Source organism: Vicia villosa, linkage group LG1 (assembly GCF_029867415.1).
Source record: "Vicia villosa cultivar HV-30 ecotype Madison, WI linkage group LG1, Vvil1.0, whole genome shotgun sequence".
NCBI lineage: Eukaryota > Viridiplantae > Streptophyta > Magnoliopsida > Fabales > Fabaceae > Vicia > Vicia villosa.
Window position 1 is genome coordinate 211,615,486 of NC_081180.1, and position 19,574 is coordinate 211,635,059.

At 33.6% G+C, this 19,574-nt stretch overlaps 1 protein-coding gene across 1 annotated transcript; it reads right to left on the reverse strand.

Annotated features, from left to right (window-relative positions):
• Positions 1–13,624: 13,624 nt before the first annotated feature.
• LOC131644847 (pyridoxal 5'-phosphate synthase subunit PDX1.3) lies at positions 13,625–15,032 on the reverse strand. The gene has a single exon (XM_058915456.1). The coding sequence runs from the start codon at positions 14,905–14,907 to the stop codon at positions 13,972–13,974; it is 936 nt and encodes a 311-aa protein (XP_058771439.1). The 5' UTR covers positions 14,908–15,032; the 3' UTR covers positions 13,625–13,971.
• Positions 15,033–19,574: the final 4,542 nt, after the last annotated feature.

Sequence of the window (19,574 nt, forward strand, 5' to 3'; positions counted from 1 at the left end):
ATAGCAAGTGGACCATCTTCTACACAACGAGCTGCGTGTCTTCGCTATGTAAGTCTCAGGCTTTAGCGGGACGATTCTCTTCTTTCACAATCCAGTACAAGGTAAATTTAGGGGTCTTCTATTATTTAATAACTCTTCGATCCGAAAAGCATGAGACCTGCGTATTTTGGGTTTACAGTTTGTGCTCTTAAATATTTATTTGACCATAAAATCATTTATTTATCTAACCCTTTTTTTTTTAAATTAAAAACAAATTCAAGAAAAAGCAATTGAAAATATTTTGGCACCCAGCATTTGATCTTCCCCAAAATTCAATGATTCGAAGATCCAACATTTTATCTTCATTGACAAATTAATTTTTACTTTAATATTATGTGTAAACAATATTCTGGATAAATAGTGTAGTTTGTATACAAATTAATTTATTAATATTCTGTGTAAACATTGTAACGGGTTTTTTATAAAAAAAAAAAATCTATTTTACCTATCGATTTTATATATAAACTGATGCGCTAGTTTTGAAAGTAATAAAAGTGTAGATGTTGGGGTTTGAACCCATGTGCAGATAACTTTATCGCCTCGGTGATTTAAAAACCGATGGATAAAGTGGGAGTTTTTCATGAAGCCCTTTGTTACCTCGTTTCTTTAGCCGAGGTTAAATACATCCCGCGTCTGAGGTGAAATGTGTTTTTTTGTAGTAGTTCTACCACCTCAGATTGATAATGTTGAACAGTATATATATATATATATATCCTCAAATATTTTCATTTATCCTTTACTCAAATCTTTTGAATTTGTAGCTTTTAGTTTATTAGTTTTTCTTTCATTTATACCTTTAATATATTAACAAAAAATCTATTTTTAACTTTCAATGTCTACCACTTCATATTGGATTTGTTGGCTTAACATATTTTAGTCATTTAACTTAATTAAATGTTCTGCTTTAATCCCTTAACTACAAAATGTTACAAGTTAGTCCCATAGCTTCACTTGTGTTGCCCTATTCAGTCCCTTTCGTCATTTTTTGGCAAAAAAAGGTTAAGTTCTAGTGTCGTGGATGTACAACATGACTCAAGGTCCAAATGTGACTCAGCATTTATACTATAAAGTATGGTTTCCACATCCATTTAATTGTCTCAGATGCTCTATCATCATTAGAAATCCTTTCAATAAACCATCTTATAAAATCCTTGTTATACTTTATCAATAACCACTTATCACTCATTTAGAGATATTTTATTTCTTAAGTCTTGTACATCCCAAAATTCTTGAAGCCTAGTTGTACATATCACTAGGAGCCAAGAGGTGAAGACTGCATGTGTCAGGTTATCCTTAGTCAAACAAACAATCGAGTTAGTGCCTCTAAGTCAGTGACGAGTAAGATACCAAATCAGACATAGGGTTCTCAGGGATACGCTTGTGTTCGATGCTTGGCCAGAGATAAGAGATTTGAGTTAAGAGCCCATCGTAATGGTTCTGGGTAGTCCCATGGTCGCAAGGGAATTACAAAATTGAAGAGGAAGATGTTACATGGTATAAGATGGACAATTGTGAGTGCATTATCCTCTTGGATGTTTTGAATGATGTCAAAACTAGGTAATATTTAGTATATATACATTAGACCTTATCTCTCTATGTCTAGGTATGCATTTTCATCTTAGGACACTTAAAATCAAGTTAAAAACATTTTTACTAGTCAAAATTATGATTTTATGTGAAAAACAAGGTTAGGAGTCGACTCCCATCTTCTATGGGTCGACTCCTAATTGTTTTCAAAAACTTCTACTCAATAGGAGTCAACTCCCAGCTCGTATAGATCGACTCACGGGCGCTTTTTCAAAAAAATGTTCATTAGGAGTCGACTCCCTACTTCTATGGGTCGACTCCCAATTGTTTTCAAAAACTTATGTTCAGTAAGAGTCGACTCCCAGCTTATATGGGTCGACTCCCTCTGAAGCTTTTTTCAAACCAAGTGACACTGCCTTTCTTGGAGTCGACTCCCAGCTTTTATGGGTCGACCCTCAGCTTTTATGGGTCGACTCTTAGCTTTTATAGGTCGACTCCCAAGTCCTAGGAGTCAATACATTATGACTTGATTTTTTCCAAACTTGTAAATTTTGCAAATATGTTTTTTCTGTTATTTTTTTCTAACACACGCACATATATAAAGGCATCCGTGCATCATTTCAAAGTTATTGAAAACAAAAGTATACTTAGGAAGGGAAGAGTCTGGAGTGGGTCTCTCTAACCTTGAAGTTTTTGTTCCAGTCCCTTTATCACTTGTATTATGGCCAAAGATGCTTAGGAATCTCTCAAGTCCACTCATAAAGGCGCATCTAAGTGTGTTTGGAAGAAAACAGTTCAGATGTGAGGCTGATAAAGAAGAAGTACTCTAGTCTCTAATTAAAAGGTTTGACATGAAAGTGACAAGCTTTTGAAGAAAAACAAGAGCATTCTTTTTGTTTCAAACTCTAGAGGAGCTTGTGTTCTAATCTATAAAAGGATTTCTTATAGCTATTATGTTCCTTGGAAGAAATCCAATCAGTCCTGTTTTTGAAGAGAATGGACTAAATGTCTAGACTAATGTCCTGAACATCTATTTTGACATTAATATATCTATGATACTCAAGATAAAGCTGGATCTGGAGCTAAAATCCAATTAATGTAAAAACATTCAATAAAGTGAGTGTGAATACCTTAGATTCTTTGTGGAGCAGAATGCCCTACCTATCTCAAAGAACAACTATATGGTTTGTTATTTCTTGGCCTAAATAACAGATGTGTTCCTGAGTTTATATCTACCAAGGATGTTACTGGTCTGATTGGAAGATTGATTTCTAATAAGGATTCCTGTATTGAAGATTTCTCTCTTGACAAGATAACTATTCATTCAAAGATTTATGCATCTAGAATGAAAAGGGTTGTCAACCATGAAGAAGACAGGAGGTGGCTAATTCTTATCTTATGGTCTAAGAGAAAGAAGGTCTTGTCTACCTTCTATATTCTACAGGATGAGGTAACTCTATCATCTTTCCTACTTGGTATCTTTATCAAGCCTGTAAGGATAGTTCATCTCAGTCGAAGGAAGTTTCTCAAGTGGAGAGATTATTGGCAGCCTAGAAGGAAATGAATTTTCAAGCTATTATTAGCAAAGAAAAACTCAAGTGACAAAAGGTTGTTCTCATCAAGGCAAGCCGAGTGAAGGATGTTGCCTAAATGTCTCAACATTGTGATAAACATCAAGTTACTCAAGCTATAGGTAGATAATTGCATTGAAGAGATTTCTTCTGTGATAAATTGAGTTCAATAGGTTCTTTTGTCCGTCTTTTCTTTGACTTCTTCAAGGTCAAAATCAGCATTGATTAACCAAGCAGTGGTTAAAACTCTAGGAAGTAATAATTGCCTAATTTCTCATACCTGTCTTAGATCTTCAACTAAGACAATTGGTATTTTGACTCTGAATGCTCAAGACACTTGATTGTAGTAAAAGTGTTAATTGGTGGTTTGCTTAGTCTCATTCTATCAACTGTTATTTGTGTTGGTGACACTAACAGGGGAATTAAGGGCATTGAATGAATAAAGATTACTGAATGGAGTATCTAAGTCTTAGTAATGATCTTCTTACTGAAGGACTGATGACTATTATAATAAACATAAGTCAGTTGTGTGAGCAAGATATGAAAGTATTGTCATCAAGAAAAGAATGGTTTATCTCTAATGAGATGTATGGCGTTTTTATGAGGATTTAAAAACAAATGCTATTTGTGGCCACCACGAGTATTTAATTGCAAGTTACATTGAGAACATGAGGGGTATTTCTGGAATTTCACTATTGAAGAATTATGGTAGTAACTATTTGGTCGGTTTGTCAACTATATGCCTTCATTTTGTGATATATGAAATATCGAAAAAAGCATTTTCAATGGCATGGGAATGTCATTTCAAATGTTGTAACATTTTCCAATAGTCAAAGCTTGGGAAGAGAGAAAAAGCTGGTAAGAAATGTGCATCTCTCCTATAATGAATGGTGCATTGTTACTAAGAATGATTTAATCTTCTTCCAAAAATGCTCTCATTGACTGCACTATCGTTATAAGTGATCAGTGAATTTTGATGCACATTTCTCTATGTTTATACTTATGCATTTTCATACTTTACCTTGGTTATTTTTCTATTTTAATGTGTTTATATAAATCAGTTTATTTTTGCACTTATTTGATTTTCGCACTATAATTTCAACATTAGCAGTCTGCACTAAAATGATCATAACTGGAGCTACGAGAATCAGATCGATGCATTCTAATAATTTCCGGAAAGCTAAGAAAAAGAGCTACAACTTTCATGTTGGAGTCAAAGGCAAATTCGGAGTGCATCATTTCCAGAATTTCGTTTGAAGTTTCAGCATTAGATATTTTTTTGTTTTGGGTCATTTGTTATAGGCCTGTGTTATGTTTTCGACCCGGTTCGGATTTTTAGTAAAAACCTTTTTTTATAAGGGCTGGAAGCCGCTACAATAAAAATTACTTTTCACTATTCACAAAATATTCTTGCAAGCTTTTGTACGATTCAAATGGCAAACTAATTTCGAAGAACCAATCTACTGTATTCGAATTCCGCTTTGAGGTTTCTTTATGAATTTCATGTTAATTCGTTTTCCTTTGAAGTCTTTCTATAATCTCAATTGATTGCTTAATTTGATTGTTGCTATAGGATAGATTTCTTAAATTCGATTGTTTGTATGATCTTGAATCACAATCGCGGTAACGTAGCTTTTGCATTATTGCGTTCGATCAAATTGCGTTTGCTTAATTCGTAATAGTTTTAATTCGTTTTCTTTATCCAAAATTCAAGAACATACATCATATAATAGCTATTGCGCTTGTTAGTGGTTATTATAGTCGAATAGGAACGAAACCGTTTAGGGATTGAGATTTTGTAGGAATCAATGATAAGTCGGAAGTCGATACAGTAGGTTGATTCGTTTTAGCTTAATTATTAACCACTTATTTTATACTTTTGATTATTTGAAACAGTACCAAACCAACCCCCAATTCGATTTTACATTTGGTTAATTAACAAGAATCCTTGACGATATCCGAATCATTGTCGCTATACTACTGTTTTACAAAATACTCGTTTTTGATCCGTGTGCGACAGCAGATCAAATTGGCGCCGTTGTCGGGGATTCTTGTTGATTTTAACCAATTTTAGTTTAGGGTTTTGTTAGATTTTTTGTTTTTTCATTTTTGTTTGTTGATTTTCAGGGTTGCAATACCTGTTGCAGTGTAGGGGTAAGTTTTCCAGCCTATCAGGTGAGTTCTGAAGCTACTGTTTCGATTTGCTCCAAAAAAAATTCAAAAGTTCAGAAAAAAATCGTGGAACAATACTCTTTTAGAATAGGATTCTAAAAGTCTTCGACCCTCAAAATCGCATATTCCTCTTTTTTTATTTTATTTGATTTAATTTCTATTTTCATATTTTCAAAAAAATCCAAAAAAATTGTAGGTTCGTAATCTTATTTTATTTGATTTGTAGTCAGGTTTTTTATTTTTTTGATTTTATTTTAATCGTTTTTCTATTTTTCCATTGGTTTTCTCAACATGGACATTAGTGTGCTTTCTGATTTTATTTGATTTTAGTTTTAATTTGATTATTGATTTGATTATCACTAGTGATATTGATTTTATTTGATTTTGAATTTGATAATCATATCATGGATGACCAAAGAACTCTTAGAAAACTTGTTGCTCTTGCTGTTAATCACAATGCTTTTTGTATTGACTATCCTGCAGCTGATGCACCTTTTGAATTCAAATATGGTTTAACACATTTGTTGCCTAGGTTTAATGGTTTTGCAGGTGAGGATCCGCATAAGCATCTGAAGGAATTCCAGGTTGTGTGCTCTGCACCTTCCGAACCTTCATTAGAGCACCTTGTCAAGAAAATGGTTGCAAATAATCTACTATTTCAGTAACAAGTAGATTCTAATTTTCATACTTTGCAAACACAGATTGGACAGTTTGCTACTTTAATGAATGTCATGCAGCAAGCTCAAGCATCAAACCAACATCTCTTAGAAGAGCATTCTGTTTTTCAAATAGATTTGTTTTCTGAAACTATTGATGATACTTGTATTGATTTGCTTGCAGATGATTTTCCATCATTGTCTGGTTTTGATGATGTTTACTCTTATGATGTTTGTACTGACACTAAAATTTGCTCTGTTTGTGCTGAGATTGAGGTTGTCCTGCAGGTTGATGTTTCTCATGCAGATAAAGTCATACATGAAGTCGTTTATGCGGCTGAAACTCTTAACATTCCGACTGCCCCAACCACTCCATCCATCGAGCAGCCCCCGTCCTTAGAGCTGAAACAACTCCATGAAAAACCAAAATATGCTTATTTGAAGAGTAATGAAAAACTCCTGGTTATAATTTCTTTTGACCTTGATTTTGATCAAGAAAATAAGCTTTTGCAGGTTTTGAAGAAGCATAAGAAGGCGATTGGGTGGACATTGGCCGATATTAGCCTGTCCATGATTTTGCATAGGGTCTCAATTGAAGTGGAAGATGAAACAGATGTAGTGAGGCAGCCCCTCAATCTTTTGATCTCTGAGGTTGTGGAAAAGAAGATCACATGCTCATTCAACACTTTTACTTATCGAAGATTCTTCTTTGATCCTGGAATAAAAGGCGAAGGCACAAATAAAAATTCTAAGTTCAATGGACATTAGCCAAATCTACTCCATGAGAGCCCCACTTTGAAAGAAGAGAATGTAGAAGATCTCTCTTTGGGAAAGGCTGCCTATGTGATCACTTATCCTCCTTCACTCCTCGGGTGTGTTGTTTTCTTTCTCTCACTCTTATTTTATATTTATGTTCTTTCATTAAGGACAATGTATGTCTTAAGCGTGAGGGAAGGAATCATTTATTTGTTTTGTTTTCTTTCAATTTTTTTTGTTTTTTGTTTTTCAGTTCTTAAAAAAAAGCATCTTTTTGAAAGTTTTAGGCTATAGATTAATTTGTGGTTAGTTGTGGAGACTTGGGAAAAGTTCACAAGATTGGTATCATCTTAACACCGTAAGTCTCCTGCATATGGAAGTTAAGTTGAATACTTATTATGACATAACCTTGAATTTTTATTCTTCTCTTGAGTAGTTTATCTTTGCAGTCGGCACCATCTCACACATGCTCTATGTAAGGAAGCCGATGAAAATAAGTGAGTGATCCAAGTTTTATTTGAAAGAAAAGAATGCACCTTCTAAGTTTGGTGGCCCTCACCCGGTCACTTAATTCAACGGTTGTAGAACCTACAAAAAAATGATTTCAAGACCCATTGTTAGTTGGTTCAAAGGTTTCTGGTGCTGAACTTGGTAGAGCGGATTACGGTCCAATCCCACGCAACTACAATTGGGTAAGCAAAGGGTTATAACACTTAGGTACCAGAACCCCATGCAAAAAGGATCAGAGTCAATAACCGGTCGCCTTACTATGAGTGTGTAGAGATAACGGGCTTAATGTGATTGCACCAGAATGAAAGAGAGGAGGATGAGTAAGTTAGGCTTAGGCATAATAACATGATTCAGATTGATTTGTATATGTAGGAGACATATGACTGCACAATTGTGGAGTAGTGTTCTTGCAATATCCTTAGTGTGCAAGATTAGCACCTGTCGATCCAATCTTAACAGAAAAAGAGTTTGTAGCCTGGAATGAGTAACTGATGTTGTGAGTTTCTTGAGTTTTGATTTTATTTTGCTCGGAGTGCAAAAGTTCAAGTGTGGGGGAATTTGCTCTGTGCATTTGAATGCACATTCCTCTATATTTCTACTTATGCATTTTCATACTTTACCATGATTATTTTTCTATTTTAATTTGTTTTTATAAATCAGTTTATTTTTGCACTTATTTGATTTTCGCACTTTATTTTCAGCATTAGCAGTCTGCACTAAAATGATCATAACTGGAGCTACGGGAATCGGATCGACACGTTCTAATGATTTCCAGAAAGCTAAGAGAAAGAGCTACAACATTCATGTTGGAGTCAAAGGCAGATTCGAAGTGCATCATTTCCAGAATTTCGTTTGAAGTTTCAGCATTAGATATTTTTTTGTTTTGGGTCATTTGTTTTGGGTCTGGGTTATGTTTTCGACCCGGTTCGGATTTTTAGTGAAAACCTTTTTTATAATGGCTGGCAGCCGCTACAGTAAAAATTACTTTTCACTATTCACAAAAATATTCTTGCAAGCTTTTGTACGATTCGAATGGCGAACTAATTTCGAAGAACCAGTCTACTGTATTCGAATTCTGCTTTGAAGTTTCTTTATGGATTTCATGTTAATTCGTTTTCCTTTGAAGTCTTTCTACAATCTCAATTTATTGCTTAATTTGATTGTTTTGATAGGATATATTTCTTAAACTCGATTGCTTGTATGATCTTGAATCACAATCGCGGTAACGTAGCATTCACATAATCGCGTTCGATCAAATTGCGTTTGCTTAATTCGTAATAGTTTTAATCCGTTTGCTTTATTCGGAATTCAAGAACATACATCATATAATAGCTATTGCGCTAGTTAGTGGTTATTATAGTTGAATAGGAACGAAACCGTTTAGGGATTGAGATTTTGTAGGAATCAATGATAAGTCGGAAGTCGATACAGTAGGTTGATTCATTTTAGCTTAATTATTAATCACTTATTTTATACTTTTAATTATTTGAAACAGTAAAAAACCAACCCCGCAATTCGATTTTACATTTGGTTAATTAACAAGAATCCTTGAGAACAATATTCGAGTCATTGTCGCTTTATTACCGTTTTATAAAATACTCGTTTTTTATCCGTGTGCGACAGCGGATCAAATTGGCGTCGTTGTCGGGGACTCTTGTTGATTTTAACCAATTTTAGAATTTAAGTTTAGGGTGTGCATAGATCTTCTTGTAGCTTGTATTTGTGAAACTACGTTTGAAATGACATATATTTGTGCAGTTTGGTCTTTGGTTGTTTTAGCCAAAAAATTTCAAAGGGGGAGATTGTTAGATCCATGATTTTGGGATTGGCAGAATTTTGCTAAAACATGGTGCTTGAAAGATGTTAAGCAAGATGTCATATATGTAGGAATTAGGGGCAAACGTACCCATAGCAAGGGTAATTGGGGAACTGCCTAAACAAATCCTTCTCTTTCTCTCTCTCTCTCTCTCACACGCACACACTCCCTTTCACTCTCTCTCTCTCTCTATCTCTATCTCTCTCTTTTCTCTCTCTCTCTTTTCTCTCACGTTTACTTGCAAATTGTGAAACCATTGATTGTGCAAAATATACATAAAAATGTTTTCTTTGTCTAATACTTCAAACTGTTTTGTTGAGTTAATTGCAATTTATGTGATTGTAATTGGTTTCTCATATCAGCAAAATCAAAGAAAAATATGATTTGAATTGATTGCACACCAAGTGTTCGACAAATTGCTTAAGTCAATTTTTGTTTGTTATTTCATTAAAAATCGATTACTATTGTGTGCTTTTATTCAAACATTGTTGTTAAAAATATACTGATTAAGTTTCTCATCTAATTTATACGTTCTATAAGGTTCATATCTGATTTTTTTTATAACGATTCGGGATAGACGATTGTCGATCCAGGATTATTTCCGCTAGCCATAGTCAAACAATTCCAAAACAGAATTTTAAATAAAAACATTTTATTTGCGATCTATTCACCCCCCTCTGGATCATATCCTATCGTCTAACAACAATGATGGTGACATCGGACGTTACTAGAAGCATTTAATAATGAGAATCGAATAGGAAGTTAAATCTTGAGTACCTCTACCTCCATATTTGTCAGCATGACGACACTTTGGAATTCTTATAGACTCTGCTCCGACAAATAGTTCGAACAAAACTCAATAGTTTCTTCTATTCCCACAATTAACACAAGGACAATAAAAGAGACCATTATTGTTGGAAAGATTTTATTTCACGTATTCAAGAAATTCAAGAACTCCTTTCTCATACACCGAACCTAATCTATCAGTTTTCATCCAACTATGATCCATGATAAATTCTAAAATTTGTATCAAAAGCTTATAGAATTATTTAACAATACAACCCAATAAGAATAAAACAATCTCAATATCACTCAATCATATTAATATATAATATTCTCAACAACATAAAAATAATTTCAATATAACTCGATCACAACAACACTAAAGTGAATGACAGACTAATGTTACACACAAGATAATAATATGGTTATATGTTGCACACACAAATATACAACAACACTCTCACATATGTTTTAAGCTACCAACATTCCTCAACATACACACAATACCTATATGACTAAAACCTAAAATATGGTTTTGTTATCGATTTTCATTCACAACAATATAATATTTAACAACACCAAAACATAAAATTCAACATGAATGGTGATAAAGGTGATGAAATAGATAGTGTAGCTTAAATCGAAGAAGAGGAAGAGACCGAGAAATAATTGTTTTTTTTTTGCACTAGCTTTTTGAAACTTTGACGGTTCCAAAAAATGAATGAAGGTGATGAAGATTGGGCATTCCAAGAAATGGTAAAGGTGATGAAAATTTGGACTCGATTTCGTTTGTTTCGCTATCGCTTTTGTCTGTTATTCGCTAGGGCACTTGATTTATGAAAGAAATAAACTAAACCCGATATGTTTTAATTTAAAAAAAAACACATTTCACCACAGTTTCAAAAAAACAATTGTAGTGAAATATATTAATTTTAGGAAACATATAACCACAGTTGATAAATACAACGTTGGTGTAATGTTTTTTTTTATATTATAGAAATTAAGGGACATGCCCTTTTTTGTATAGAAAAAAATAATAATGATGTTGAAATTTGAAACGTGTAAACCTTAATATATCACCATGCTTATTATGTACCATAGTGAAAAATCTTTTAATAAGATAAAAAAATGCAGGCACTTAAACTTCGGTTGATTGAATAGCTAAGATAAAAACATGTTACAGTAGATGTATTTTGTAGTAGTGGGTATTTCAGTAAACTGGATATTGTAGACCAGAGGGTGATGAAGAAAAAAGTTTGAAAACTAACACATCCATCCACAACTTATATGTGTCCACCACCAATGAAGTACAAGCCAAAGAGAAGAAATAAGAAGAGTAAAAAAGATCAAGAGAGTGATATGCATCATGATCCTTTGTAATGGAAGAATAGTGATAGCTTGCAAGAAAGTCAGATTATGAAGAGTTTGTGCACAAAACTAACTGAAAATCAACCGTGCAGCCAGTCTTCAAAACATCTTCACTCGTCTCAGTTTCCTATTTTTGTCCAACGGTACATTAAAGACATTGACGACGTGGGTAAAGATGAAAATTGTGGTTTTTGTGCTAGTGTAGCTTTACTTGGATGGGGCGAAGATTAACCATTAATTCGAACACAATTAGATACTTAAGTTTATCAAAATCATCAAATGGACTCTAATGTATTTTATGACATGATACCTGAAGTTAGGAGTGCATTGCAGGAAGCTAACTTGGGTGTGTAGAGTTGTGATAAGTGGATAACAATTCCTGATATGTGTTACTCTATTGCTTTTAAATATAGTGTCATATTGGTTTTATTGTCGTGGAACCTTAACATCACATTCTTCCCATTAGTGATAGCTCCATGTATAGCTTCGAGTAGACACAAAATTATTGCAGTTGATTTTATAGACAACAATCATTAGATTCAGATGAAGTTGAAATTCAATTGCCCGTTGCCTCTCGTCACAGCCCGACAGAGACAAAATTGTAGTGATGGTAAAAAGTATGGAAATCGACATATGCGGAAGGTATTAGACACTAGAAAGAAGAAATTAAAAAGTCAACATAATTTATTTTGTACTCATATCATAGCACTTTTTACATTATATATTTATATTTTATAGAGTATAGTTTGTTTAAAATGTCAAAAACTTATGATTTTCTTTTAAAACTCATCACTATGTATCAAAATTTTTAAAATTTAATATACACTGAATATTTCAAAATATCTGATAAGTATTATAAATTACTTAATTTTATAAAAAAAATTACTTAATTTTATAAAATAAATAAATAAACCAATATATATGAAACAAATTTTTCAAAAAAATCAGTATGCATCGAATTTTTCAAAACACCATAATTTCATCCACAATTTTTGTTAATGTCTGATATTTCATAAAAAAAAAAATTGCGAAAAGTCCAATAACTTCAAATACTTCCAAAAAAATCAGAAATTTTAATAAAGACATGATTATAATAGCAGCCCTCATGTGGGGTGTCCGGTCAAAGCGTGGGATAGCAGGATAAAATCTCAAGTGACTTTCAACTCGGGTGGCAGGATAAAATCTCGAGTGACTTTCAACCCCTCGATCGATCTATCTTTTCCCGAAAAGAGACTAGTTTTTAAATGCTTTTTATACTGATCCTAATGTGAGTGTATAATTATTTGCTTCAATTTGAAAAGCATAACTGATAATATGCAGGTTGAGTAGTTAGTAGCGGGAGACATCAATGATATTACTGAGTCATGGAAGCTATTGTGTCTACTGTCTAAGCTCACCTTCGGAGTACTTTTTCGATTGGAATAACAGAACTTCTGAAAAGAGGAAATAAATAAGGTTGTTTTAAGTATAGGGTGTGGAAAGCACCTGAACCATGTTATTTCCTGCAACTTTATCAGAATTAGTCACCGAAAATGTCATCAACTTTGTGAAGATATATTCCAGCTGCTAATAAGACTAAAGGTAAGTAAATTTGTCACTCAGTTTCATCTTATTTCTCTATCAAAGTTATTCGCAATAATTTAACTAGTCTTTCATTTGTACCCATCTCTATAATAAATGGAGTCATCTAGTTTCAAAAAATAAAGATCCTCAACGGTGAATCAACACCATAGGAACAACAATCCATTACTAGCATCTTATCTAGACTAGAAATTATAGACCGCATAATATCCCACTCTGTGTAAAGCTAATGGCTCCACATTTTTGTGTGGACATGATAACTGTATTGTGACTAAACTTTAAGTGGAAAATAGTCCATCCTTACTTTATCATATTAATTATGATAACACAAAAAATAGAGCTAAAGTAACACATTATGACCACAAGTTATAGCAATGGCTGTCATGAGATATGTAGTGTAAAGGATCCATTTCCCTTCCAACAAAACAAAAATCTTTATAGACCAGCCCGAGGTTTTGTTCCATGTTCAATGGCCGAATCTGTCTCAGAAGGCAGACTACTCTCCAAGGACTAAACTAAAAAGAGTCTCGTAAAACGGAATATTCTACAAGGACTAAACTAAAAAGAGTCTCGTAAAACGGAATATTATAGTTAAAAAGGGTCTTGTTTTATTTAACCATGGTTAAACTGAGACTAACCTACCCAGAGTCTCCAAAAACTTTGCTATCGAATAAAGACCCAATTCCAACAATAAGTGTCATTTTGTAGTCTTAACTTGAACTATACATACATTCAAAGGTAGCATTGTTATGCAACAGAACCATATAAATTTGTTCAATAATTTGGGCATCAAAAGAGCAATAAATGGCTTGAAACACAATCCAATTTCCAATAGTAACTTATTCAAAAAAAAAAGTACATCCAACATAACAATAGAATTCAATACTCCAACAAGAATGGTTCTAGTTTATGATGAATCCAAAGACTCAACATTACTAGTTTAAACACTATAATAACCTTGGATGTCTAAAACATGTATTCAGCATATTACAAGCCACAAAAGGCTGGCTTCTTTTTTTTTTTTTTTTTTCCTTCCATCTAACACAGTTCAAAAACATAGAAGCAAAAACAAGATAACCTTATTAAAATCAAATATAAGAAACAACTAAAAACACTAGTAAGATAAGATAATGATAAAACCCTTTCAATAGAAATTTCCATGCAAAAGAGAACCTTAATTTGATGAAACCATTCATTCAGACCGATTCGCGAACCTCTCGACGTTATGATCAGTCAAATTAAGCCCAACCATAGCTTCACCCAATCCACAACTAACCTCAGCCAAAACCTCTGGATCACTGTAATGAGTAACAGCCTGAACAATCGCCCTAGCACGTTTCGCCGGGTCACCACTCTTGAAAACACCAGAACCAACAAACACACCATCACAGCCAAGCTGCATCATCAACGCCGCATCAGCAGGAGTAGCAACACCACCGGCAGCAAACTGAACAACCGGAAGCCTCCCGAGTTGCTTCGTCTGCATAACAAGATCATAAGGAGCAGCAATTTTCTTGGAGAAAGTGAAAACCTCGTCGTCATCCATGTTAGCAAGAACCCTAATATCACCGAGAACAGACCTAACATGTCTAACAGCTTCAATAATGTTTCCCGTACCAGCTTCACCTTTGGTACGAATCATGGCAGCTCCCTCTCTGATACGACGGAGCGCTTCGCCGAGGTTCCGACAACCGCAAACGAAAGGGATACGGAAGTTGTGTTTGTTGATGTGGTTGTCTTCATCAGCTAGGGTTAGAACCTCGCTCTCATCCACGTAATCAATTCCAATAGCTTCGAGGATCTGCGCTTCGACGAAGTGGCCGATACGGGCTTTGGCCATGACGGGGATAGTGACGGCCTGTTTGATTTCCTTGATGAGCTGAGGGTCGCTCATGCGAGCGACGCCGCCTTGGGCGCGGATGTCGGCGGGGACGCGTTCGAGAGCCATGACGGCGCAGGCGCCGGCTTCTTCGGCGATGCGGGCTTGTTCGGCGTTGACGACGTCCATAATGACGCCGCCGCGGAGCATTTGGGCGAGGCCGACTTTAACGGAGAAAGGGGAGGATTTCTTGGCGGTTTCGGTGAGGGCACCGTTGCCGTAGACGGTTACGACTCCAGATCCTTCCATTGTGATAGGGAGAGAGATGGAATGGGAATGTTGGGGAAGGCGGTGGAGATTAGGATGAGAATGGGAGAGGCGATGAGAGGGTTATGTAGTGCTCAAATCTATCAATTAATATCTGCCTTCACTACTCCGAGTCATGTCCAGCCACGCATTTATTGTTATAATAATAATATATTAATTTTTATAGATTAAAATATTTGGAAATATTGGTGGATATAATATTTTTTTAATTGTGATGATATACATGAATTAATTCTGATAAAAAAAACTGTGTTCTGTTGAGAAAACAGAATGCAAGAGAAAACAGAATGTATGGTAGAACTATGGAATATACTCTCCATGATGAGTATAGTAAAGAAACGTTGGGTTGTTAGGGTTCCATTTTTTTTTGAGAATTAGAGTGTGAAAGAAGAAAATAACATTTTAAAATTAATATTTTATGTTTAAATTAATGAATAAATAACTAAAAATTTGAATAAATTATAATTAAAATGTGAAATATATTATATACGAAGGATGGTTAGAGATGTCACGTGCTTCTCAGTGTAAAATATAAAAAAATAAAAAAAACGTTAGATAATATTCGGCGGGTAATTAATAGTTCCTAGTGTGAATCGAGCATAGTATGTCAAGATTTTAGGTGCACAGTATCTTCAACACCTTATAATTTTGAGCTGATAATTAAACTTCTTTGTCATTAAATCCCTGAATGGTCCGAATAAAAATAATCATAAGAGTCTACAAGTCATATCTCAACTTATAAATATTAGAATAATAATAAAATTAACGTTTAATTATAATTTTGATCTCATATTTTACTTGATTCATAAAATTGATCTTTATTTTAAATTTAAATGATATGAAATATACTTAAATGGTATATTTTAAACACAATAAAATATACTCAAATAAGTTTTTAAACACAATAAAATATACCATTTGAATTCATATCATATGAATTTAATAGCAATATGATATAGATTCAAATGGTATGTTTTATTGTGTTTAAAAACCTACTTGTTTCTTAAAATTATATTTTTAGGTTATTACTATATTGTAGTACTTGAAATAAATGAACTAAACTAACGTCTACTCAAACATAAAGTTGTTTCTTCAGCACAATTAGTTGTTAACAAAATAACAAAAAATAAGTATAACGCCTAATCAAACAAAATGTTGTTTCTTCAACACAATTAGTTGTTAATAAAATAACAAAAAACAAGTAGAACTTTGTTCATAAACAATTCAAACTGGATTCATCATGAGTTTTATTTTTCATTCACAAATCTCCCACAAATGGACTATACCCTCCAAAATTCGGTGAGAAGTCACAATTCATTAATCATTATCGCCTTGCATAACCCTCCAAAGTCTACACTTAGGTAATTTGATTAGATTTTTTTTCTTTTTATTAAATACACGTAGGTAATTTAACCTTCTACCGATCATTTTCCTTATGATCATTGGCTTAGCTGCAGCAATATGATATTGTCTTGGCTCCAACGTTCGATCTTAAAAAACATAGCTCAATCCATTTTGGAGATCGACAACACTCACGTCATATGGAAGAATTTGGAGAATCGCTTTTCTCAGGGTGACACTTTCAAGATTTCTAATCTTCAGGATGACCTAACCCCCATTCATCAAGGAAATCTGGATGTTTCAACATATTTCACCAATTGACATCTCTCTAGGAGCAAATTGACTCCTTCCGACCCACTCGTGATTGTACTTGTTCCATTCCTTGCACTTTTGGCGTCACTTCTGACCTGCTCAAATACAAAGATCAAGATCGGGTCATCAAGTTTCTCATATAGAAATTTTACACTTTGCTCTTAAATCTTGTTCTTGGATCCTTTCCCTTCCTTGGATAAGACATTGTCCATGGTCCTAGGTCAAGAACGACATTAAACACCTCCCAACCTTCTTTTTGGGTCTCTTGAGAATCCTTCCATGGCCATGTATTTTCAACCCACCACCAATTTTGGGGGAATTTAATCCATATCATCCTCGGGGTCATGCTCGTTTTAATATAGGTCCTAGTTTTTCTTCTTAGAGCATTTGCACTTAATACGAGCGAATAAATCACCCAGTTTATATGTGTTTCATGAAGCACGACTATCCACCCGGTTATCACTACAACAATCCAAAACTCTCAATCAACACTATTATTACGTCCAATCCTGTTGAAAGCTCCTAGTAACTCCTCTTAATACTTTCAGGTTTCTTTAGGAGCCACCCATGATCAATATCATAAAATTATTCAATTGCTTCATCATCAACAACCATCTTTTTCTTCCCCTGCTACTTCAGATGTTGCCGCTCTACCCCACATCAACTTTGTCTCTGCATTCATGGGTGGTAAGCCATATGTATACTAGGTAATCTATATAGGTGCTACTTATCATATTACTCCTAACCTACATAATTTTATTTCTTATTCTTATGTGTCTCCTATAAATGTGAAATTTCCCAATGACACAATTGTTCTCACCAATATTGTTAGCATAATTCACCTCTCAAAATATTTACTTCTCTCCAATGTCAATTACATTTATTTATTTCACGTTAATTTAATTTCTGCAACTAAATTCATTGATTCATCTTTTTGCCAACTAACATTTTATGACAAGCAATGTCTCATTTTGCAGATTTTTTTTTACGAATTTGATTGGTTTAGTTGACAAACACAAAGACCTCTATGTTCTCAAAGCTCAGGTCATTTCTTCTCTCCCTACATCTCTTATTACTTCTAACACTAAAATTAATAATAATTATAGTATTTGACATATGATATTAGCTCATCCCTTTCATTATGTTCATAAACATTGCCTTCAAAATTTCACAGTATTTCATATGATATGAATAAAGATTTGCCCTTTCATTTTTGTTATTTAGCCAAGAAAATGTGTATATCTTATCCTAATAGTACTAATATTTATTATGAAGCCTTTGATCATTTACATGGTGATATTTGGAGTCCTTACTCCTCACTCTGTATTAGTAATCATAAAATCTATTACCCTTGTAGATGATTACACTAGATTCACTATAATACTCGTTGACACAACTAGTCTTTCTCCTATCACTTTCCCCACCACTTGTCCTTTAAATAACCCTACACCTATTCTTATTTCTATCTCTGCTCCTAACCCCACTAACATCATCTCAACTTACCTTGCCTTTGTTCCTCCTCTTCCCACCATCACATAATCCACTAGACACTAGAAAGCCATCCTACCTAACTAACTATCACCACAATCTTCTAGACATTGCATCTTTCCCTTATCATAGTTCTTCAAATAAATTTTATATTTCCTTTGTCCTTTCCTATGATCATTGTATCTCTCCTTACAAAAACTTATGTCTAAACCTCTCATCCATCACAAAACCAACTACTGTTTCTCAAGCTAGCAAGCATGATTGTTAAGTGTGTTGAAGGGTCACACTTAGCTTAAGTGTGTTGACTGTAACAGCCCGAATTTAATTAACTGACTAATTAAATTAAATAAGGATTTATTTACTTAATTTGGACGAATTTTGATAATTAATTGGATCGTCGGTGTTATTGAGAAATGTGTTCGGATTATTAAGTGAAGTTGGAATTTATTTGGTTAATCGAAGAATTAATAAAGTGGAGTATGTAGGGAAATAATATTAGAAATAATATTATTATTGGATTTTATTTATTTGAGATAAAGTCGGATTTAATTGGATTAATCGGAAAATAATATTAAGGGTGATAATATTATTTGTTGGAACATAATTATTTATTTGAACTACTCTATTTTTATCAATTGGGCCTAATTAGTAAGGAAGTGGAATTATATGGGTTAAGCCCAATATGAATAATATAGTAAGGGTTTGGGAAGATTAGAGGTATCATAACTTTGGCTTATTTTGGAGAGGAGGAAGAGGAAGAAAGGGGAAGAACAACAAGGGGCAAAAGCTAGGGTTTGAAGCACATTGAAGAGGTAAGGGGGAGAATCCTTATTATTATGGGTTAGTATGATTGGGTCAATGGGTAGATTAACATGATTTAGGGATTTTGTTCTTCAATTTCTAGGTTTTGACATATTATGTTTGGAATGAGAAATCATGAAATTGATGTTAAAAAAAAAACATGTTTTGATGTTAGTAATTGGTACATTAGAGAAATTAAGGGATGAATAAGAATCACAAAATGGTATATATATCCATACTGTTAGTAATTTCGGTACTGTATCACCATGTTTTGGTTTGTGTATTGATTTCAGTACTGGAGCGATTTTACTCACATGTACATATGTTGTTTTGTTAGTTGAGATAAAACCAATGGGTATATACTAAGTACTGTAGCGTTTCTTTCTTTATTTATCATATGTATATATTGATATAATATATGCCTATGTATATATTGCTTATGATGAACTATATATATCCTGAATCTACATTCATTCATATATTGATTCATTCATATATTGATATTAGATATATGTGTACTATATTGTTTCTACTTTTCTTCTTATACAAATTATATTGTGTGGTTAGTATGTATATAATAATGTGATGGATGATATTGCTAATCTAGTATATACTGTAGCAAGTCACCGTTAATTGGGAAAAATCATGTTTTGGTTTATATCATCCTTTACTAGCAGTTAGAAAATGAAATTGAAATACAATAGAAA